General features: G+C 35.3%; 2 protein-coding genes across 2 annotated transcripts in view; both read left to right on the forward strand.

Moving 5' to 3' along the window:
- Positions 1-15,848, forward strand: part of LOC129454599 (fibrocystin-L) — a 35,635-nt gene extending 19,787 nt beyond the window's left edge. The window contains exons 17-53 of the mRNA XM_073858429.1: positions 118-267; positions 414-588; positions 741-897; positions 1,139-1,295; positions 1,486-1,695; positions 1,902-2,031; positions 2,415-2,656; positions 2,754-2,890; positions 3,016-4,045; positions 4,147-4,338; positions 4,476-4,603; positions 5,085-5,244; positions 5,384-5,570; positions 5,737-5,825; positions 6,616-6,770; positions 7,402-7,528; positions 7,632-7,750; positions 7,996-8,125; positions 8,413-8,586; positions 8,788-8,891; positions 9,003-9,126; positions 9,229-9,350; positions 9,557-9,647; positions 9,764-9,912; positions 10,079-10,201; positions 10,427-10,538; positions 11,118-11,234; positions 11,342-11,507; positions 11,651-11,883; positions 11,994-12,158; positions 12,274-12,431; positions 13,377-13,512; positions 13,680-14,078; positions 14,176-14,327; positions 14,429-14,575; positions 14,831-14,984; positions 15,231-15,848. Of these exons, the coding sequence (XP_073714530.1) occupies positions 118-267; positions 414-588; positions 741-897; positions 1,139-1,295; positions 1,486-1,695; positions 1,902-2,031; positions 2,415-2,656; positions 2,754-2,890; positions 3,016-4,045; positions 4,147-4,338; positions 4,476-4,603; positions 5,085-5,244; positions 5,384-5,570; positions 5,737-5,825; positions 6,616-6,770; positions 7,402-7,528; positions 7,632-7,750; positions 7,996-8,125; positions 8,413-8,586; positions 8,788-8,891; positions 9,003-9,126; positions 9,229-9,350; positions 9,557-9,647; positions 9,764-9,912; positions 10,079-10,201; positions 10,427-10,538; positions 11,118-11,234; positions 11,342-11,507; positions 11,651-11,883; positions 11,994-12,158; positions 12,274-12,431; positions 13,377-13,512; positions 13,680-14,078; positions 14,176-14,327; positions 14,429-14,575; positions 14,831-14,984; positions 15,231-15,556 (6,827 nt within the window). The 3' untranslated portion in view covers positions 15,557-15,848. The remainder of the gene's footprint in view (positions 1-117; positions 268-413; positions 589-740; positions 898-1,138; positions 1,296-1,485; positions 1,696-1,901; positions 2,032-2,414; positions 2,657-2,753; positions 2,891-3,015; positions 4,046-4,146; positions 4,339-4,475; positions 4,604-5,084; positions 5,245-5,383; positions 5,571-5,736; positions 5,826-6,615; positions 6,771-7,401; positions 7,529-7,631; positions 7,751-7,995; positions 8,126-8,412; positions 8,587-8,787; positions 8,892-9,002; positions 9,127-9,228; positions 9,351-9,556; positions 9,648-9,763; positions 9,913-10,078; positions 10,202-10,426; positions 10,539-11,117; positions 11,235-11,341; positions 11,508-11,650; positions 11,884-11,993; positions 12,159-12,273; positions 12,432-13,376; positions 13,513-13,679; positions 14,079-14,175; positions 14,328-14,428; positions 14,576-14,830; positions 14,985-15,230) is intronic.
- A 3,103-nt stretch (positions 15,849-18,951) lies between these two features.
- LOC129454958 (fibrocystin-L) overlaps positions 18,952-23,982 on the forward strand; it is a 67,894-nt gene continuing 62,863 nt past the window's right edge. Inside the window, exons 1-11 of the mRNA XM_073858431.1 lie at positions 18,952-19,069; positions 19,242-19,319; positions 19,459-19,603; positions 22,429-22,537; positions 22,647-22,704; positions 22,799-22,892; positions 22,991-23,044; positions 23,123-23,196; positions 23,281-23,323; positions 23,403-23,473; positions 23,571-23,681. Of these exons, the coding sequence (XP_073714532.1) occupies positions 19,003-19,069; positions 19,242-19,319; positions 19,459-19,603; positions 22,429-22,537; positions 22,647-22,704; positions 22,799-22,892; positions 22,991-23,044; positions 23,123-23,196; positions 23,281-23,323; positions 23,403-23,473; positions 23,571-23,681 (904 nt within the window). The 5' untranslated portion in view covers positions 18,952-19,002. The remainder of the gene's footprint in view (positions 19,070-19,241; positions 19,320-19,458; positions 19,604-22,428; positions 22,538-22,646; positions 22,705-22,798; positions 22,893-22,990; positions 23,045-23,122; positions 23,197-23,280; positions 23,324-23,402; positions 23,474-23,570; positions 23,682-23,982) is intronic.

Consider the following 23,982-nt stretch of genomic DNA (forward strand, 5'->3'; position numbering starts at 1 on the left):
AAAAGTTAAAAGAAATAAAGCAATAATATCAAACACATCAGATTACCTACTTAATTTGTGTAAGACTATACATCAAGAAAACACTACAGTTTTACCCTTTGTTCTGTATTGCTTTAGGAAGCTATGCTGGAGGAGCTGTTGTTGAGATTCAAGGTTCTGGATTCGACCCAAACTCCACAAGAGTCCTCATCTGTAACAGAGAGTGTAACGTAAACATGCAGATCTCCACATCTACCCAACTGTACTGTGAAGTCCCGTACAACAATGGTATGCATTACCTTCTCATTAAACACTGCAGAAATATGTACTATGGTTTTGTGTGAAAAGATGTGTCACTTACAAAAATGATAAAAAAGAAAAAAGACCTGTTCGGATGCATACAGTACACACCGTACATGTTGTTTATCTTGCAGGAAATAAAACAGATCTGGTCTGTGAGGTTGTAGTGATGAATGGAAATAACAGAGTCAACCTCACAATCGGCTACACATACAGATCCTCTTTAACCCCTGTTATCAGTGATGTCACACCACGCAGAGGGGGAACAGCTGGAGGCACCAGACTCACCATCACTGGATCAGGCTTCAGGTGAAATGTCCTTTTGGTAACATCTAACAATGAGCAGCAATAAAATGTACATTTTAAGTGTGATTTTAATAACACCTTTTAAGGCTGCAGTAGTGCCTTCCATTCAGTTTATTTATGTGTTAGTTATAATAATTTTCTTTACTCACCTGTAGTACAAATGTCAGTGAAGTTACTGTGACTATTGCGGGATCTGTCTGTGATGTTGAGTCAGCCAATGGGACGCAGATTATATGTGTGACCAATGATCAACCAAAATCCCAAGAAACTAAAGTGCGAGTCCTGATAGGAAACAGAGGAATCGCCAGAATGGTAACATCAAGATATTTTAATATCAGATTTGCCGACCATTTAAAATAGTAAATTACCACAAACCAACTATAAGGTTCAGCCAAAACCTAACAAGATGAACTTCGACCCCCCTGAAACTAACTGCATAGAAATACCGTACAAGCCACTAAATCTTTATTTCTCAAATAATTAATCATAAGCCTTTTTATAATAAACATGCAGAGATACATCTATTGCTTGAGATGTTTCTTCTGTTTTTCAGGATCATGCTGATTTCTTCTACATTGATGTATGGTCATCTCCTTATACATGGGGTGGTCTCTCTCCTCCTGAGAAAGGCACATTTGCTGTAATCACTGCTGGTCAAACCATTCTGTTGGACACCAGCACTCCTGTCCTAAAGATGCTCCTCATCCAAGGTACTTTCTAAATAGTGCTGGGTTGTTTTAAGCAAATGACCGAACGCTGAGTTGTTGTTACTCAACCATGGGTTGAAACAATAAACCCAGCAAAGGTTAAAACTTAGGTCAAATCCAAGGTCAAACAATCCCAAGCCAGCACACCAACACGTTATACATTTATGGCTTATAAATCTCATTTCTCATTTAGGTGGACGGCTGATTTTTGATGAGGCAGATATTGAGCTACAGGCAGAAAACATTCTGATCACAGATGGTGGAGCTTTACAGATTGGGACAGAGCAGCAGCCCTTCCAGCATAAGGCCATCATTACACTGCATGGACACCTGAGGTCTAAAGAACTTCCTGTCTATGGCACCAAGACCCTGGGTGTCAGAGAAGGGGTGCTGGATCTGCATGGTATGCTTGCACAATACTTACTATGTTTACTAACACTGTCTGTAAAGAACACCTGATGCATATGTACAGTATATATGTTTTGTTTTCAAAAAATGTGAAAATACTTTTTATTATATTGGACTTTTTTAGTGGTACTTAATGTCCCTCATACTGACATTATAGTCCTTTGCAATACAATGTTTTTTTCTTTATTTCTTCTTCTCCAGGAATCCCAGTACCTGTAACGTGGACTCGTCTTTCCCAGACTGCACAGAATGGCTCCAGGACTCTCACACTGATGTATGCTGTCACCTGGAAGATCGGAGATGAAATTATTATTGCTTCAACAGGGGATAGGTACAGTAAAAATGCACTGCCAAATCTGGAGGGAAACTCAGGTTGATTTAGTCGAAATCACTGACTCCTTATACTGAACTATAACCAAATTAAACAGTGTAGCAACCTAGTATTTTTATAAAAATGGAATAAATAATATATAAATTATAAAGAAAATCTATTTAATGTAAATATATACCAGCACAATAAACACATGTATGCCATTTAATTTTGGAAAAGTATAAATGTAGCAGCATTAAACATTGTTTGCTATGTCAGTTTGGTTGGGGCACCTAAACATAGAAGTGTATCTTTGTCTGACTAATTGAAATTAGGGAGTGTTACTGTTGGGAAACCTATCTCATCATTTACATGTTTGGAAATCTGTTCTCCTGAATTCACAGTCATAGCCAAAGAGAGAATGAGTTGAGGAGAATTGCTTCAGTTTCGGCTGATAGCAGGACCCTCACACTGACCGAACCCCTGACCTACACTCATCTGGGTGTGTCTGTCACTCTGCCTGATGGGACTGTTTTTGAAGCAAGAGCAGAGGTGGGACTTCTTACCAGAAACATTGTTGTCCGTGGATCCAACAACCAGGAGTGGAATGATTCAATACCAGCTTGCCCTGATGGCTTCAACACAGGTTTGGATGTTTCTTCATCATAAACAGAAAGAAATAATTAATATTTGACAAGCTTACACTACATTAAATCTATTCATATATTCACATTTTCTTACAGGGGAATTTGCAGTGCAGACATGTTTTCAGGGGAGATTTGGTGAGGAAGTTGGAAGTGATGAGTTTGGTGGTTGCATCATGTTTCACACACCACAACCTGACCAGAACCTGGCAATTGGCAAAATTGAATATGTTGAGGTATTAGTTTGATGAATAACTATAAACAAATCAAAAATACAAATTGTCTTTGAGACTCTTAAGATACCAAAAAACTAAAAGCATTTTTACTGCAGTCAAAAATGTTTTATTCCTCTTAATTTTAGGTTTATCATGCTGGACAGGGGTTCCGTCTAGGGCGCTACCCGATCCACTGGCACCTAATGGGTAACATTCAGTATAAATCGTATGTGCGCGGCTGTGCCATACATCAATCTTACAACCGTGCTGTGGCCATCCGCAACACCCACAACCTGCTGGTGGAGCATAATGTCATCTATGATATTAAAGGCGGAGGCTTCTTTATTGAAGATGGCACTGAGACCGGAAACATCTTGCAAAACAATTTGGCTGTATTTGTCAGACAAAGCACAAGTTTGCTAAATGATGATGTGACTCCAGCTGCATACTGGGTAACCAACCCAAACAACACCATTAGACATAATGCAGCCGCTGGTGGGACGCACTGCGGTTTCTGGTACCGCTTGGACAATTGCCTTTATGGTCTATCATATGGTGCCACCATCTGTCCGAATAAAATACCACATTTGGATTTTTTCAATAACACAGTGCATTCACAGGGCTGGTATGGCTTGTGGATCCTCCCAGAGTATTTCCCTGTGCAGAATGAATACTGGTACTTTACAACACCAGCACCAGTTGTCTTCCGCCACCTGATCTCCTGGAACAATAAGAAAGGTGCTGAGTGGGGGAATGTTGGAGCTGTGCAGTTCAGTGAGTTTCTCATGGTCAATAACGAAAAAGCAGGAGTGGAGACCAAGAGGATCAAATGGGACTATGTCAGTGGATGGGGGCTAGAAGGAGGTGCAGCTGTGGTTAATAGCACCATTGTGGGTCATGTAGATGAGCTGGGACTGGGAAATTATTACTGTACCACACATGGTGTTGTTCTACCTCTGGATGATGGTTTGAGTGTCATCAACACCAAGTTTGTTAACTTCAACCGGTCAACATGCGCAGCTGTCGGGGTGGCAGAAATCATTGGAACATGCACGTTCCGCTGTGGAGGGTGGAGTGCACGGTTTAGTGGGATCCAATACTATCAGTCCCCCAATAAGGCCAGCTTCAGATGGGAGAATGAGGTGGCACTTGTAGATACTGATGGATGCATGACAGGTGCAGACCCTTTAAAATGTACCTTTTAGGGGGATTACAACATTACATTAGGCTATATATGTGTATATGTGTATATCTAATATCTTATTATTTTAATAAAGGCAAAGTTAACTCCAAGGTGGTGCCGATGAGTAACCTGCTCGACCCAAGTCACTGCTCTCAAGTAGAAGACTGGAGTGTTGGTGTTCCTGGAGCAGTTTGTGACAGCACTATTACCTTCCATCGGATTGTTTTCCACAGTCCTTCACCATCTTCACTTGTGGCTAACAACGTGACTCTCACCAACTCCTTTGGTAGGTGAAATAATCGACTTATGCAATAACTAAGATATTAAAGTGTGTGTGTGTGTGTGTGTGTGTGTATTTGTCAAATTCTTGTTTCTGTACAATTGACTCTGCTCACTTAGTAAGCAATGTACTTCCTGCTTTAGGGTCATGTGTGCTACCTTATGTGCCAGCCCATGGCTGGATGGCACTGGTGCCTACAGGTCAAACCTACAACTGGTATTTTGAGTATGGTTACCAAATATCATATATTGGGCTGATCTATGGCTTTAAGGTAAAGCGTGTACTCTTCACAATGCTTATAATTGGACATACATTTGTTTTAAAAAAAAGAAACATTCACCAAACGAACAAATGAATTTCCTTATTTTTCTGTGCAATACACTGTAATGAAAATATTTGCTGCCTTAAATTTTCATATTTTAACTAATTTACTGTATCTTGACTAGAGATGAGATGTTATAACTATAGATATAAAATATAGTTGAAATCAGTCAACTTCATTTTATAAGTTGTAGCAACTCCTCTCTTGTCAAGATAAATAATAGTAAATTGAAATAACAAATTTTAAGTAAATATAAGTTGTTGAACAAAAATATTTAAGGCAGCAAATAATTTTTTGCAGTGTAGAAATTTTGAATATTTAAACAGCTTTAACTTTTTAATTGTGATCAGGGCTGTCACAATTTCAAAGATTTGTAATTTGTTTAAATATTTACCAAGTCTAATTCTTTCCCCTTTTTCCTCCCTGATAGCCAGATGATTATATCATTATAAATCACAACTTTACTCAAGCGCCTGACGCTTTCCACATTATAGATGAAAGAAAAGGTGTCTCAAAGCCCCTCGACCCTACTGTGAATGTAAATGGCGACTGGTATTTTAACGAGTCTTCTAGAAATGTCTATTACATGGGTAAAACTACTCATCTCTTTATACAAGACATTTGCTAATGTTACTTCTGTATTTATAGGAAAACATATTAATTAGGTGCTAGACTGTAAAATGTTCAACATATCGAAATAAATAAATGTTTGTTATATTTTGACTACAGTGTCTGGAAGAGACAATGCAGGTAGTCGTAGGAGGAGGAGCAGCATGGACCGGTCGCTTAAAGACAGATATATATACTTCTTTTCATATCAGTGTTACTATCCAAAGTGTATCGAACCAACACAACCTCCACAGCTTCGAACTTCTACAACTCCTCCAACTGCATCTGGTCACCCTGGTCAATTTGTTCCACTTGATCCACCCGGTCTACCTGTTTCTGTTGAATCAGACAATTCAACGTTTTTGCCCAAACCTGAAGACTTTAAGTAAGTTACACATGCACGCTTGCTCAGCACATATTTTATATTACCACATCTATTGTTTGACTTTGTTTATGATACACATTAAATGTACTCTCTGGTCAAATACGTTATTTTGGAGGTCAAGCCCAGAAAACAACTATGCTGTACCACAAACAGACTCGGATGTGGTCATTCCATTAGGTGAGAAACTCTAATGCAAAAGTCACTTTAAAATAGGGCAAAAGAGCTGTTTAGGTTGTATTCCTTAAACCTCAAAGAGTTCATTTTACTGAGCCATGCATTCCCACAAGAATTTTCTTTGGGTTTTAAGAATATCTAACTTTGTCATTACAGTTACTTAAAAAAAAATTTGCAATGTGTAAATAAATTACACTTAGTCGTAATTACTAAAGCATGTGTTTTAAAAGTGCAAGTAAATAAGAACTACAACAACCACAAGGATGTGAGTTTACATTCTTGATGAGTTTGACCTGAAGTTCATACTAAAACAACTTGGTAGCAACTTACATAAAAACACAACTTCAAAATACATGTTTGAGATGGAACAGAATTTAATTTATGTTGTCAAACTAAACATATGTGTCTTTATTGATTTTAAGTAAAATATAGTGTACATGCATGCAGCTGGTTGTTATCACAGATTATACAACAGTTCTTTCTGGTTCTCGAATCTGATTGGCTGATAGCCGTGACAGCTGCTTCACTTTTTAGTATCGTTTACATATCATTCTGTCACTGGTAATGAATGAGTAAGGAATGCACTTGAGCTGTATTTTAGCATTATCTGTGACTGGCTTCCTATTGTTACTATTGCAAAATGCTTTCTCAAAATTTGAAAACTGCTATTGTTAAAATTAAGAAGGAAACTAATGTGCCTTTCGGTTTGCATAAAAACTTGTACTACTGTATACTAATCACAAAGAAGTGTAAGTCGACACCAATTAAAAAAATGTAACACTTTGTTTTAAAGGGACATGTGTGGTTGTAGATATTCAAATTCCTTCCCTGAACAAGCTGACAATATTTGGAATTCTGGAGATTCCAGACACAATTAATGGCACCGCAAACATTGGTGGCTCGCAATATAACAACATTGTTCTTGAAGTCACATACATCTCCATTCAGGTAAGATTATATAGTAGACCAAATTGCATCTAACCACTTTTTCACAGTTGGAATCTGACTTTAAATAAGCTTACAGAAATATTACAAACATTAAGATAAACATGCAGATGAAATACACGTAAAGATTCTAAAAAGGTCTAAAATATCTAATGCAGCTTTGCTTCTTTTTGGTATATATATATATATATATATATATATATATATATATATATATATATATATATATATATATATATATATATATATATATATATATATATATATATATATATATATATATATATATATATATATATATATATATATATATATATATATATATATATATTCCTTTTACAAATTTGAACTTACATACAATCAGATTTAGAGGAGAGAATGCATATTTGGCTTGTTTTCAGGGTCGGGTCTCCAAACTTGGAATTTAAAATAAACCCAGAGAACTCAATGGGATTGAGGTTGATTTTTGAGTTTTATTGGAAAATGCACTAATATTACTTGTAAAACAACAGAAGAAGCCCACACACTGATAAACTGCTCCAATTAATTTTATGGTGCCATTTGGTGTTTTTTTTTTGGGATGGGCAGTCCTCCTCGCAAGCCTTTGACTAATATTACTTCTCCATTTTAACAGGGTGGCCGTCTGATTGCTGGGCGTTCTGATGAACCCTTCAGAGGTGAACTACAGATCATACTGAAAGGAAACCATTTCACATCAGATTGGCAGTTGCCTGGAATAAACCAAGGGTCTAAAGTGCTGGGTAAGGGCTTGTTAACTACATTAAGTAAAAAACTAAATAAGATAATTTAAGCAGTTGCAATCATATAAATGATCATATTTATAGAAACACTGCTGTTTTCCAGGTGTGTTTGGATCTCTTGACCTTTATGGCATGCCACACAATATATATCACACTAAACTGGCTAAAACAGTCCAAGTTGGAAACAACACTCTCTTTCTGGAGGAAACTGTTGACTGGAAGGTCAGAAGCTCTTTGATAACAAAACATTAAAGACAGCCAAAGACAACCTTTAACTAGGAATGTCAATTTATTGTGTTAATATGGTGTGATTTGATCATAAACAATTGTTAAGAAGAATTGATAAGCATCATATTTTTAGAAGCATATTATTATATATTTCAGGGTGCTGTCTACATTTGCTTCACTTTAAACATGTTATCCTCTTTGTTCGCATAAATCATACTTTTGTGTTTTTTTACCTTCAGGTTGGAGATCAGATTCTGCTGTCCACCACCAGTTATGACCCATGGCAGACAGAAATCCGCACCATAACTGCAGTCTCAGATGATGGCCGCACACTGAGCCTGGACCGGCCTGTCACATACACACACATCGGTTAGTACTTAGCACTGAAACATTTTTAGCCTAGGACTATATGTCTTTGACAATAATTTAATCCACAATGGCCAATTGATAAGCTGCTGTTGCAAACAGTGCAGTGAGAAAACCTGTCATTTTTATTACTCCTGTATTAATCAGGTGTATGCTTTAGTGTAATAATTGTCTTTGATGAATAGAGTTTTGTGTTTTATTGTTTGATAACAATATATACAACAAAATTAGGCACTGCTATTACTATGAGTAAGGGAAATGTAACTCTCAATATGTCTGTGATCATATAGGACAAAGGTACAACGTTCCAGGATCTTCTAGAAGCTATCAGCTTGTAGGGAATGTGGGTCTGTTGACCAGAAACATCAAGATCATTGGACAGGAGTATCCAGCCATGAACACACAGTCTTATGGAGCAAGAGTACTGGTGGGCACCTTCACAGCAGGAAGAAATACTTACAGAGGTATAAAACACATAACAAAATGCTTAAGCCAAAGAACCCAAAATCTTTAACTGGAAGGTCATCTAACAATGAACGACACATGTAGTAGTTAATTTAAACACTTCCTATTTAAACACTTCTTTTACAAAAAATGGTAACAAATTCATATTTGTACATCATAAGTAAAACCTAATCTCACCTGTGATATTATGTGTTACAGAGGAAAAGCTCAGATCAGAAACGTTGAGTTCTACCACACAGGACAGGAGGGATGGAACGACCCATCAGATCCACGTTACTCTCTGGCGTTTCTGAACCTGGGAAATGTGAGAACACCAAAGCTTGACTTTTACACCTGACCTTTTGTCTGTACACCAAATGCATTGTTATGCATTGCAGTAATTCACTGAAATCACATGGTTACAACTGTCCTATAGGTGGCTGGTGAGTCCTACATCAAGGGATGTGCTTTCCATGATGGCTTTGCTCCTGCTATTGGGGTGTTTGGAACAGATGGACTCAATATTGATGACAACGTGATCCATCACACTGTTGGAGAAGGTGTCCATACAATATGGCAGTTTGGTCTCAATGACTGTTCAGTGTTAATGCTAAATTATGCTGAAATCATTTACTGATTTTACCTTCTGTCATTTTTTTAAGGAATCAGAATATGGGGTGATAACAGTGGTGTCAGGAGAAATTTGGTTACTATGACACTGTGGCCAGGATCCTACAATGGTGCAGCGGAGACGTTTAACACTGAATGGAATGCAGCTATTGAGGTAAAAGTTAATGTTGACCATGGTACACACAACATACATTTATCAGTTAGCAGATGCTTTAAACAATTAACCTAAAGAATTTATTAAAATGACCATAAACTTGGTCAGCACACTTGCTGTTAGAGACAAAAGAGAGAAACATAATGTACAACAGCTCTTACAGAAAATACAGAAGTTAACTACATTATAAATCTTTCATGTTTTAGGTTAATGAAGCAACCAATGTGATTCTTGAAGGGAATATTGTAGCTGGTTATGAACGAGTGGGATTCAGAATTGATGGAGAACCTTGCCCAGGTATATAAGACTGTAGTGTAATTTCCCCAAAGATTAAATGCATGGTTGCCTTGATGAAGAGGTAAAGGTAGTGTTTCAAGTCATTTTGCTACTTAATTTCTATAATATGTCAAAAGGATTTATACATTCAGTTGCTCCATGGAGTGAGAATGAGGCACATGGTGGTCTGTATGGAGTCTACATGAATAAAGACGGACTTGCTGGTTGCTCTCAAATCCAAGGTTTCACCATCTGGAAGAGTTTTGATTTTGGCATTTATGTTCAGGTATAATAAGCATCTTTAGTACCCTACAACTTATCAACACTAACTAATGAAGTATTGTACACATAAGAAGGCATAGTTGTTGAATTGCAAATTTTACAAATGCATTACGTTGCTCTTGTAACTTGATGCAATATAAAGATAAACGTTGTCCTATTCTGACCTTCAGGTATCTATGAATGTGTACATCTCTAATGTGATCCTGGTTGATAATGGAATGGGTATCATGCCAATAATCTACAGTCCTCCCTCCGTCAGCCATGCATACACCAACAAAACCATCAGTGTACAAGTGAGGATCCACTGAAAAATTCAGTCAAAAGTTTTTTTTATTTTTTTTTATTGACTGCTTAAATGAAATATAAACTAAAACTGAATAAAACTGCTTTCTTATATCAAAATTATGTATCATTGAATCAATTTGATCAAATATTCTATTATTACAACAAACTAAGTTATAAGTGTAATCAGGTTAGTTTAGCCAACACACTGCTTGAATATCTTTTTCTTTATTCAGGATGCCCTGATTGTGGGCAGCAGCCCTGATTTTAACTGTTTGGACACACTGGCAACAACTGAGACCTACGTCGCACTCAGTGTAAGCCACAGGGCTCCACGACCCCCTAAAGGTATGTAGAGGGTGATAGATATGGGAAAACAATACAACACATTACTTTTCTGGTCTGGTTAAAATAAATTGTTTTAAATATATTTAAGATATTTATGCTTTTTAAGGGAAGGAAGGATCATAAAGGAAGGGTTTGAATTCACTGAAGAATCATTACCAATACTTAACATATTGCGTAGACCTTATGTACTAAATGTGACCCTTCCTCTGAAGCCCAGCAAAAGTCATTTTTTTGTGATTTACTGTTTTCTACATAAAATCATCCTACATAATGAAAAGAATATAACTGTGAAAATAAAACCTTGACATCTTAATAATGACTGTTAAGGTCATGAGTGTTAAGGTCATGACAAAGATTGAAAACAATGTGAAATCAAACTTTGATGCTCCTATTCTTACTGTATATTTAGACTATAAGACTTTAGCCTGGATTTTACAGACATGGTCATAAATTTGATCTCTTCAATACCTGAAATTTGTAGAAATGACCATGCTGTAGTATTTTTAAATAGATTTTATTGATTGATTTAATTGTATTGATGTATAACTAATAACTGATGTATATATTTGTGTACAACAGGTGGCAGGTCTGGAGTTTGCTGGCCGACATTTGAATCTGACCACAACCAAGCACCACAGAAACCTCACGCCGGACTCATGAGCTACAATGCCATAGCCGGTTTACTGACGGTCTCTGGTGAGAAACATCTTCTCAAAATGTGTTCAATCTCCAATTTTACATATGAAATAAGGTGTAAACTGCTAAAATTGACACAATGTCCTTTTACTTGTTCATGTTTCCAGATACAATCTTTGTTGGGTTCAGGAATGTTTGCTCCACTGAAAGAAATTACATGTTTATGACCAACCCAAGAAATGAGGACCTACAACATCCAATCAGTGTTGAGAGGATCTCTAAGATAGACAGCACTGAAGAATCTCTAGCATTCATTCATAACCCTGATCTCAGGTAAACTGAAGGCTTACTGTAAATCAATTATTATATTAACATCATTTAGTTTTGCAAGCATTCCAAACTGAACAATATAAAGTAAAGGTGACTGATAAATTTAACTTCTTACCTTCTTACTTCTTTCTTTGGTCTTACCGTAGTAAAGTGAACCCATCAGCCTGTGTTGACATGGACTGTGATGCTAAGAAGAAGACTCTGTTGAAGGATCTGGATGGAAGTTTCTTGGGTGCAGTAGGAGCAGTGGTGCCGTATTCAGAGTACGAGTGGAACGGAGACCCGCGACATGGATTGGGTGATTACCGCATCCCTAAAGTCATGCTCACTGCTCTCAACGGCAGCCGCATACCTGTCAATCAAATAGCTCCTAATAAAGGTAAATCATTATTTACATTGATGTAAAAGAAACATAAGAACCATAAGCAATATTTTATCACTGTTGCATTAAACATGTCTGTCTATGATGTGTGTGTTTTACCTGTACAGGTGTGATCAGAGACTCTTGTACATACATGAACACCTGGCAGAGCTACAAGTGCTTTGGACTCAATTATCAGATGCTGGTTATTGAAAGTATGGACGCAGATACAGAGACAAGACGTCTTTCACCTGTGGCCATCCTGGGGGACAAATATGTAGATTTACTGAATGGTATAACCAACTATCACCTTTTCATATTAAGTGTCCAATCATGTCCACAGTAAAAAAATCTAGTTGTCATTGTGAATGTTACATTCTTTTATTTTAAACTTATTTCTCTCATCAGGCCCACAAGACCACAGCTGGTGTACAGGTTATGCCTGTAGGAAGAGAGTCTCTCTGTTTCATAGCATTGTGGCCACCAATAAGTCCTTTGATATCTATTTCACCAGCACAACACCACAGAAGCTGAGACTTATGATGCTAAACGCTAAAACTACAGAGGTTTGTCTGTTAGATAGACACTACAATAAACACAAATGAATTAAATGGCAAATTTACAGCTAAATGTTTCCTGAGCTTTATTTCACTAAATGTTCTGGGAAGTATAAAGCATCACTAGTTTTTAAGAATATTTTGGTAACACTTTCTATGAAGCCCATGCTTGTAATGAATTATAGCCTCCTTTATAATTATATAAAGACACAACAACACTTATACCCCATTATTAGAACAATAATAATAATAATAATAATAATAATAATAATAATAATATACTTATAAACGATGCATACTTTTTCAATTTTATTGTTATAATGTCATTATATTATAGTTACGGCATTAGGAAAACTGTATTGTATGCTTTCACTTAACTTAAAGCCATCAATAATGCATTTATAGTTAATAACTGTATTCTGATTCATAATAAGTAACTCACAACATGGCTATTAAAAGCAATAAAAAAGCAATTTAGTGATTTGACAAATAACTAAATCTGCATTACTAATAAGTCGTAACTAATGACATTATAACAATGAAGGCTGTGTCTTTAAAAAAAAAATCACTCATGTATAATACAAACAAATTTGTGTATAATGGATAATGAGCATCACACTGAAACAGCAAATTCATCACTAAGTAATAATAACAATATTATAAATGTAACTATAACTGTTTTTGTGATGGGGTATAGGTGTTGTTGTGTCTTTGTAAAGATATTTATTAAATAGTAACAATTACCCATAAACAATTATAAATTGGGCTGTAATTCTTTATAAGCATGGGCTTTATAGAAAGTGTTACCAATATTTTTTGCTGGGTTAATGAAATGTTTGCCAAAACATTAAAGTGAAAGTTTATGCAAACACACATCTATGGCATCATCTTATAGACAACTGTACATTCATTCATTCAGTATGGATTTGTTTAAAAGACTTCTTTTCTCTACAGGCTGTTAGGGTGGCTATATTTTACTCAAACCCTCAGCGGTTAGACGTGTATGTAAACGACAATTTTGTTGCTCCAACTAACGCTCAGTGGAATTCAGCTCACACCGATTACACACCGCTTGAACCCACATATCCAGGTACAGTAATGGAGATTGATAAAGCTCCCCCTAAAGGCTTGCAAGATATTTTTTATTTGGGACATGTTTTAGGATTACTGTATGAAAAATTTGCAGTAATATGAATATATATATATATATATATATATATATATATATATATATATTTTTTTTTTTCCACTCTTTAGGTGAATATCTTCCAAATTTTAACTCCGATCACGGTTCCAACTTCTTTGACCCAGACTACAATATGTTGTACATACTTCTTCGTGGCTCACAACCGGTCCAGATCCGCACTTCCGCGGTTCTTTTCGTGGCCTTCAACCTCCCGGCCATGACTGAGGCAGAGTTCTTTGGACCTAATCTGGTCAGAAATCTGGCTGCATTCCTCAGAGTACCACCGAATATGATTCGAATCACCAAGATCATCCGTGAGGGAACAAGTGTACGAAGACAGCGTGCGACTGGACTGACGGTTGAGATTCAGATCAGTCAGCCACCCATCCAGACCATCACCACCAATAACACAAACAACACTGACAACACCACCAGCATCAACAGCAGCACCAGCACCACCACCACCACTGGTAAGGCAAGATAATAAGGTAAATTATTGAAATGGAATAATTGAAAGGTAAGATAACTTTACAATGTATAAAGTACCATTATGAACCTCTGTTGAAGATGACCAGCAGTTTTCGGTTCTGAAAAATGCTGCTGATGAACTGGGCCGTGCTGCTGTATCAGGCAATCTGAGTCAATCCATCGGCTTCAGTGTGTCTTCTCTGAACATGATCACTCCTCCACCCTCATCCAGTAACCCATCCTGGAGTCAAGTAAGATATTTATCAGCTCATGCTGTCATAAATTGCTAAGATCTTGTAATAATAAAACACACCACACTGTTTTACTTATTTTACCTGTGTTTGTCTGTAAGGTGGCCGCTCAGGAGGTGACTCGTGAAGACCCACAGGTGGTGTCAGTCAGCACAGTGTCTTCACTGATAATTGTGGTCCAACCGGTGGCTGCGTTGTACCCTGGACCCCTCAGTGTGCAGCCCAGCATCATGGCTGTGGATGCAGCGGTGAGACAGAATCAACTATGACCTTGGCTAAGCCCCACCTTAAAAATTGTTACAAATCCTACCTTAAGAATCATTGGCATCCATCATTCATTAGACACAGCCACAAGAACCTCAAAAGGCTGATAGGGATATTCATTCAGAAAACAGTATTTGATGCAAACTGTAGTTACAAGCAAATATTAAGTAATTTCAAGGAAACTGCATATTGATTGATTCTACAATCTTTTTATTGGCATGTCCTGTGTCTGTTTTCAGGGTAACTGTGTGTCTGTGGGTGTGACGAGTCTATTAATCTCAGCGGTACTTAAAGATGCTAATGGAAATCCAGCAGAGGGACTTTCTGGAAACACCACCATCCTGTTCAGTGACTGCTGGGCAAATTACACAGACCTCAGCATCTTAAACACTGGTGAGTCCTTTTATCTTTGTAAAAGAGAACATTAAAAGATGTTTTATTTAGCTTATTCGTATTTTGATTTGAATCATGCACATCACTTAAGTCATCAAGATTTAATTATCTTTCTTACTGTTTGACTTAAATAATTTATGATACAATTCTTTAAAAAAAAATGTGTTCATTAATTTTGGATCCTGGAGTTTTTAGAAATGGTGAGCATCTGGGAAGCCTTTCATTTTTCTCTGTATCTTTTTATAGGTGTGAACCTGAAGTTGAAATTTAGTCTGAATGAATGGAATACCGAGTCCAGATCTTTTACTGTCAGAGAGGGGACCACTCCTGTGCAACCCCCAGTTACAAATCCTGCTCAAACCCCAGTTACAAATCCTGCTCAACCCCCAGTTACAAATCCTGCTCAACCCCCAGATACAAATCCTGCTCAACCTCCAGCTACAACTCCTGCACCTGTGGTTGTCACCACAGACTTTCCAAGCTTTTTTGACTCCAGTCCATCAATCTCATCACCATCTGTGTATCTGCTCGTGCTGTTAACTGCTTTACTCCTCCTGTTCAGAGAAACCTAGAAACTAAACCAAACAATGTAAAACTTCAATGTGCCTTCTCTGTCTATCATTATAAATACATGATTATTATGTATTTATTTCTGTAGCTTTCTCATAATTCAAATATGTATCATTAATTCCTATATAATCCATATTAAGTGTGAAAAATTCTAATGATTACTGCAGAACAATACAACTATTACTCTGGGCTTACCAAAATGTAAGATATTTTTGAATATTTCAGACAATAATCCTCTTGCTTTACTTTGAACTATATTGGCTTCTGTCACCATTAAACATCAACTTTAGCATGCTTGTTGTTCTGGCTGTTTTTTTTCTGAACAGTAGAATCCAGTCAGGTGTTGTTATTATGACCCATCACTAGAGGTCATTAAAGTCAAATTCTCAAACTCTACCTGCCCCTGTAGAGAAAAAACAAAAGGCCATAGTCTGTCACTAGCTGCGTTTACATTAAATGGGCTACTAGTTTGATTACAAACAGATTATTAAACTCTAAGTTATATAAAGTCACATGCAACCACTTTGTTAAAAATCGACTTATTTTTATTTAAAATGGTGAGTGTACCATATGAGTGCAAATGCTTCAAACTGATCAAAATTTATTTTGAAATTTAAAAATTTCTATTTGAATCTTATCTAACTCTCATAACAGTTTGAATCTATTACAATTGATTTCAAATTACAACACTGCAAAAAATGACTTTCTTACTTTTTTTCTTGATGAGTCTAGTTTAAAAAAAAAATAAAACAATTTAAGTCAATTTGTGCTTAAAACAAGCAAAAATATCTGCCAATGGGGTGAGAAAATTAAACTTATTTTAAGATTTTTTCTTCTCACACTATTGGCAGATATTTTTACTTGTTTTAGCACTTGAATAGTTTATTTTTTGTCTATAAACTAGACTTCTTTTTTAGGTCATTTTAATTTTATCTTAATTTAAGAATTTGTAGATATTTATATTGAAAACAAGACAAAAATACTAAGTAAGAAAGTCATTTTTTGCAGTGAAATATTTGCGGGACTTTTTAAATTATTTGTTTGTCTATTTTACAATACAAATTATTTTATTGATAAAAGCCTGACAAGCAAAAAACAAATTAAATAAACATAAAACACAAAAATCAGTATGTATTGTCAGGGATATATGACTTTCGTCCATTTAAAATTTTCTAGGCAATTATACATCTCTAAACCTTTACCCTTCCCATTTTTTTTTTTGCCTTCACAATAACAGAAAGTGAAAGTAAATATTTAAACCATTTTTAATCAGAGACTTTAAATAGCCCTGAGCACCTTTACATTAAAAACACTCTTAAAAATAAAGGTGCTTTACAAGGTTCTTTACAGCAATGCCACAGAAGAACCATTTTTTCCTTTTTTTGGTTATTTTTTCAATACAATAATTATTGTTATATTATTAATATATTTATCTGCTTAGATCAATTATTATGCTTAACATAATTACTCAACGAATAATCAACATGGCAAATTAAATTAAGTGTCAACAAAAATATATTATGTTCTTAAAAACTGTCCACTTTTTAGATTGTTTGGCACACAAAGTGAAAATGCTGTCTTTTGAATCCACCCTGAGGGCAGGTACTATAAATAGAGTAAGTTGTGTTAGTAAGATTAGTGTGTGTGTGTTTTTCAAGAGAGCTAAACAGGTATGTGTCTCTGAATATTGATTAATCTACAATTTGAAAAACAGTACACATTACATTTATAAAAGCTAATTAACTTAGCATGATTTATTCTCTTTTAATAGGCGTATCTCTTTTGAAAGGTCTTTAGCTTTTAATGTTTTTTTGAATACCATGTATTATGTTTTCACATTAAAAACAATACAAAGTTTGATATGCACCATGTTCAAAATGCACTTTGACATTTTGCAGATTAAAATAATGCTGGATTAAAAATAATCAGCTTAACTTTAATTAAAATTTTCATGATTTTTTTTATTGATTATCATCTTTAATTTCAAGTCTCTGTATATTTTATGACAGAACCGAGGCTGTAAAAATCTCTCATGTAAGAATGTCTAACCTCTTATTGAACTTACTCAATTGAACCAAACTAACAGAGTAATCACACCAGAGTAGTGCTTGCATAGACTAGCCGAGTAGTTGACTACTTCAGTCTGCAATGACTATTTTGAGTTTGTATTAACTATAACATGAATAGAAATGAACAACAGTTCCCTCACTTACACAATCTGGCTTAATCATACTAGTACAGTTATAATTTGTTAAAAAAAAAACATGACATTTTGATTTGCGTACGTAATGTTATACCTCTGAGCTATACAGGAGCACTTTTATATGCACTGTAAAAAATACTTTGCTGCCTTAAAATTTTTTGTTGAATCAACTCGGATTTACAAGTCATTTCAACTTACTATTATTTATCTTGACTAGAGATGAGTTGTTATAACTACAGGTGAGTTGTTATAACAAATAAAAGTTGACTTTTCTCAACTATATTTTTCTCAACTATATTTTATAAAAGTGTTTGATAAGAAACCTGTTAGATACCATCACTGTCTTGTAATTCAGAGGCATAACTTATTTACTTTTAGCAATTTTGTTATATTTTACAAATGCATTTTAATGTACAAAATTGTAAATAATCTTTCACCTCCACCATTAAAGAAATTTATCTCGTTACGCACCAATAATATAAGACAGACAAGAGCATCGTTCAGAGGCGATTGTGAGGCGCATTTTGCAAAGACTGAGTTTGGTCGATCAGCATTTTCTGTAACAATAGTTAATACCTGGAATAATTTACCAACTGACATTAGACAATGCACCATGTTTGTGCAGTTTAAATCACATTTAAAAGGTTGGTTGAAGGCATGTCAGGCTTGTGATCATTAATTATATAATGAAGTGAACATGTTTTTATATTTCTCTGTATATTACTGTTTAAATTGTATTTTATTTTATTGTGTTTAAATTGTATTGTATTTTACTGATGAATTGGTGCAATCCTGCCCAGGGACAGCAGATGAAATTTAGCTTTGTAGCTAATTCTGGGGTAGTATCATTACTGTCCATTGTCCCTGTCAAATAAAGAACTAATAATAATAAAAGTTGTGACAACTCATCTCTGTTGACATGACTTGTAAATCTGAGTTAACAAAAAAATAAGGCAGGAAAGTTTTTTACAGTGTGTCAAAAGAAAAGTGTATTTCTTAATTTGTAATCCCTAATAATTTAATACGACATACAGTACTATATGTAGGGTTTGTTGGTTGAATTTCATTAATAATATGAAGCTGTGCTACATTAGCCTATAATCTTAACAGTTCAATGGGCAATAAAAAGATTTCTAACAGTAATGTAATAGACACTTGTGAACACAAGTATTAACCCCTTTATTTTTGGTGCAGAAGTGCAGGTCGCATTGCTTTGAGGTGTGAGAGCTGTGAGTTTTGGAGAAGATGGGTCACAGGGGGCGGCAGATGTATCTGCCGCTTGCTGTTTTTATATTACTGTGGAGCTCTGCAGGTATTCACTTTCTTCAGGTTTAATTTATTCATATCAGCTGCAACTTACTTACTATCCAAAATGTATCATGCTATATTTCTGACTTTTTTAGTGATATTACAATATTACAAACAAGACAGACATATATTTAAATTAAGAGTTTTTGTTACTACTCTTGTCTTGTGTCATTTAGGAGCACAGCGGGTTATCCAGATAATCAACTATTCTGGCAGCGTCAATGGAGGAACAAGACTGACCATACAGGGGGAAGGTATAATTAAAAAACGATTTTCTTATTTCAACAAATCCAAAAAGCATTTGTTACAAACTAAAATGATGTAATGTTATTGGCTATAAAAATGTTAAGTGATTTCTAAAATACTTGCTAAGTTATGGTTATTCATCCTCAGGTTTTGCTCAAGCCAGTCAGTTCAGTTTAAATGCAGACGACCCAAACGTTGGCAACAGTGTGACTCTGGTGTCTCAGACAAGATCGATTCCCTGTGATGTTGATAAATACTCCAGTCACTCCAAACAGATCACGTGCTATACAAGGCAAGCAATTACCTACTTGTTTTTTTTCCAGTTTTAAAAAACACAGGCTTATGTAAAACTTAAAAAAAATTGCGCCAACCGCCCAATTATTTGCATCGCTCCTCACTGAATTTTCTTTGCATGTAATCTACTCTTGCCAATCATTGAACTGGCATTTCAACCCAGTCTCACCCCATGGCGTCAATATTTGACGACACTTGACCATGCGTCAATATGTTGACGCGGAGGGTATACCTTTCGCGTCATTTTTTGACGAACTGGGGACTTCAATACTATTAAGTCCGTTGCATTCTCTTTCCTATTTTCTTACCATTTTCTACCATTTTCGCGTCGGTTTAGGGTTAGATTTACATAATGACATCCCTACCCAAACCTTTCCCTAACCCCAATGCCAGGCGACAACTGTTTAATTTCGCGTACCCAATAGTATTGAAGTCCCCAGCTCGTCAAAAAATGACGCGAAAGGTATACCCTCTGCGTCAACATATTGACGCATGGTCAAGTGTCGTCAAATATTGACGCCATGGGTGTGAGACCGTGTTAGGCATTTGGTGTGTAGGCTAGGTCACTGTGTAGGCTATGCCCCATTATTGATCGAAGTATATTTTCAGTTTTTTTTTTTCAATAACTGTCAAAGAAGTATAGATGGCATCATTGTAAAATACGGTTAAAAATATTGATTTAAACACATTCTAAAAAAACATAAAAATCATAAGCAAACTTTTTTTCTCACAATAAATGTTAACTTATGAGTTAGCTATCAACAAATTATTACACGATAGAAAACTTACTTCAGAATGAATATATTGGAACTATCATACACCCAGCGCAATGCAGCGCAATGCAGCGCAATGCGCGATGCAAGTGTCATTTGCTAGTTTCAACCCACCGCAATGATCATTTTCACGTTTAGCGCCACGTTGTTTAAATAGCAAATGCATATGCGCCCAATTTTGCACCCATGGGCGTTCTGGTCTGAAAACGAGATTTGTTCAGGCGCATTGCTATTTTGAGGCAACAAAAAATATATAAACGCCTATAAACGGGACGACAACGCGTGTTTGCTTATCACATACATGAATGCAGAGCAGCACAAAAGTGTATTTAAATATGAAAAATTAAAGGATTAAAATGTAAAGAATATTATTGAGTCTCTTGGACATAAATGAGGACCGATTATGAGACGTTAGAAGGCGTAAAAAGCTGCTTCACCAGCCTGGTAAGTAAATAAATGGTTTGGTTAAAACAAATGCATTATTTATTGATGACTCTATATGTGGGTATGAGATGAGAACCTTTTTGATGTAATGCTTTAAAAAAAAATACATGACGCTGTCCGAGTGCTGAAACGCTTCAGCTTTCCACACGTTTGTAAATTCTTTATCACTTGTTTGTATTTTTAGAGTACAAACCTTTTCTTGCATATTTGCTAATTATTTTATAAGATTATAATGATTATGTAAGATATCAATACATTTACAGCAATTAAACGCCTGCTATTTGTACTTCTATGACTGAAAGAAAACGTCTTTTAAAGGTTATAATAAAAAAAAATAATTTCAATAAAAATGAAAACAACACATTTTTTTTAGCATTAATCTTAAACTGGGGGTCTTCTTCCTCACTTAGTTTTTCTGTTTATAAAGTCCATCATCTAAATAGGGATTAGACATAGCGCCAGCGCAACTGGCTTTTAAAGGGGATTAGAGATAAGACGCTCATTGGTTTATTGCATGTTACGGCCAAAACACTCTCATTAGGAGAACATGAACAACCCTTTTCGTCCCTGCGCTCGGCGCACAAACCCTTTTTCCTGTTGTTAAATTACCAAAAGTGGCATTTGACATGCCCATTTAAGTCGTGCGCTTTAGAGAATGCGCTTAGATAGTTAAAATAGGGCCCATAGTCATGCACATGGTTTCATAAATCAGATTTTTTGGTAACACTTTACAATAAGGTTCACTAGTTAACATTAGTTAATGTATTAACTAACATGAACAAACCATGAGCAATACATTTGTTACAGTATTTATTAATCTTTGTTAACGTTAGTTAATATAAATAAAGCTTTATTTGCTTGTTCATGTTAGTTCACGGTGCATTAACTAACATTAACAAAATTTTAATAAAATATTAATTGTTGAAATTAACATTAATAAAGATGAATAAATGCTGTATAAGTGCAGTTCATTATTAGTTCATGTTAATTAATGTAGTTAACTAATGTTAACTAATGAACCTTATTGTAAAGTGTTACCGATTTTTTATACTGATTAGAGTGACAAACATGTGTTGAGATAGGTCCTGTTATGGCTCCTTAAATGGTTTGATGTTACTTTACCAGAATCCAGACCCATTTCAGGCGTCTCGAGGCTGTTATTTCTGCTATAGGAGGCTCTACTAAATATTGATGTGATTTTTCTGTTGGGTGCCCAGATTTATGCACCCGTCTAATTTCGTTTTGATGCATATTGCATATTTTCTATTATTCCAATAAACCTAATTTCACTACTGAAATATTACTGTGTCCTTCAGTTATTTGATTGATCAAAATGAAATTGCTGTTCCAAACACCCAAATATTTATAAATGAAAATGATGGAAATTGTCAGGGCTGCCCAAACTTTTGCATACGACTGTATATATACATTTTTAAATCTTATACTACTTTTTTATTCTTCAATTACTATTACTATTTAATTACTCAAGTATTAGCATATATTGTCAACCCTTGATTCAATTTTATTATGAAGCATGTTTAATATAAGAGCAGAACCTTCAATTACAGTATATTTCAACAACAAGTCCTTGCATTGTCTTCTACAGAGCATTGCCAGAAGACAACTACATGTTGTGGGTCAGTGTGGATGGTGTGCTAATTCCTCCAAGTCAAATATGCAATTATTACTGGTACTGGTATAACTGCATGTTCTATGTGAGTGATAAATACTTTGGTAAACTGTTTACTACAACAAGCTCTTATTTTCACAAAATATTTAAATATACCACAAACACATTTACTACAAAAATCTGTGCTTTTACAGAGTAGAATGTACTACACACCCACCATTCAAAGTCTTAGCCCACTGTCAGGTCTTCCAGGTAAGATTCTTAGTTATAGTTTGTTTGTTAATAACTCATTTATGCTTAACTGGACCAATGTAGTTTTTAAACTTTTTATAATGTCAATGAATAGGAACTGTTGTGACAATGCGAGGACAAATTATGACTGATGTGTACGGAAGCAGTACAGAAAGAAGTTTAAATGGAGATAACATAAGATTTGTGAGGTCAGAATCAAATACACTATGAACTGAAATTATATGTTTTTTTTCAAATATTTGTTTCATCCTTACAGTTATTTTTTTAATGTGTTTTCTTTAAACAGGGCATACATGGGTGGAATGCCTTGTGAACTACTGAAACCTGATTCAAATGAAAAGTAAGCACATGTGAAGCAATGCAACATTGTAATTGCTAAAGGTCAATGTACACTGCATAAATTGCTTTCTTTTCCCAGGTATGGCCTGAAATTGGACTATAAGTATAGCAGATGGGGATACATGAGTTGCAAAATGACAGGAACTTATGTTGGTGAGGAATTTATTATTCAAACAGAATATTAAAAATAATAATAATCATCATTGTTAAAGAAACTATTGTTATCTTCATCTTCAGGTCATCACAATCTCAGTTACATTCTGGATGGTGCATATGGCAGGTCAGAGGAGTTTAATGTTACTTTAACCAAATTTACATTTTATGTTGTTAAAAGTCATGATAAACATTGTTTTTTCTAGGAGTCTGCCAGATCTTGAGCTTTTCAGTGTCTCAGCGTTGAACAAGCTCGCCATGTTCCAGACATACGCAGGTCCAAAATAAACGATTTTCCTGTTAATGAAAACAATGTAATTCCCTGCAAAACAAGATTTGAAAATCTTGGCTTGTTTTTTAAATGTTTGTTTCAGAAGTGACAGGTGTTTCTCCTTCTGAGGGCAGTGTGTTGGGCGGCACATCATTGACCATTCAGGGGCACTACTTTGATAAGACTGACCTGCCAGCTGTAGTTTTAGTAGGAGGTAAACCTGATGTTCTGTCTGTGGTTAATATATATATACAGTGTTCAAAAGTCACAGAGTGCACACAGAAAATCTAAATTTAACGTAAACTGTAAAATTGACAGTGTAAGATAAACATTTAAAAAACAGACTTTAAAATGTGATAAAAGAAATATGTATGATTCTGCACTCATTTGTACCACAAAAGGTCAGATTTCCTCATCATTAGATTTCCCTGATGTCTTAAATGCTGAGACAGGGTATTTTAAATGATAAAAAACTACAAATACAGACCAATGTATTTATTAAAAATGATCACAAA

Source organism: Misgurnus anguillicaudatus, chromosome 20 (assembly GCF_027580225.2).
Source record: "Misgurnus anguillicaudatus chromosome 20, ASM2758022v2, whole genome shotgun sequence".
Taxonomy (NCBI): Eukaryota; Metazoa; Chordata; class Actinopteri; order Cypriniformes; family Cobitidae; genus Misgurnus; species Misgurnus anguillicaudatus.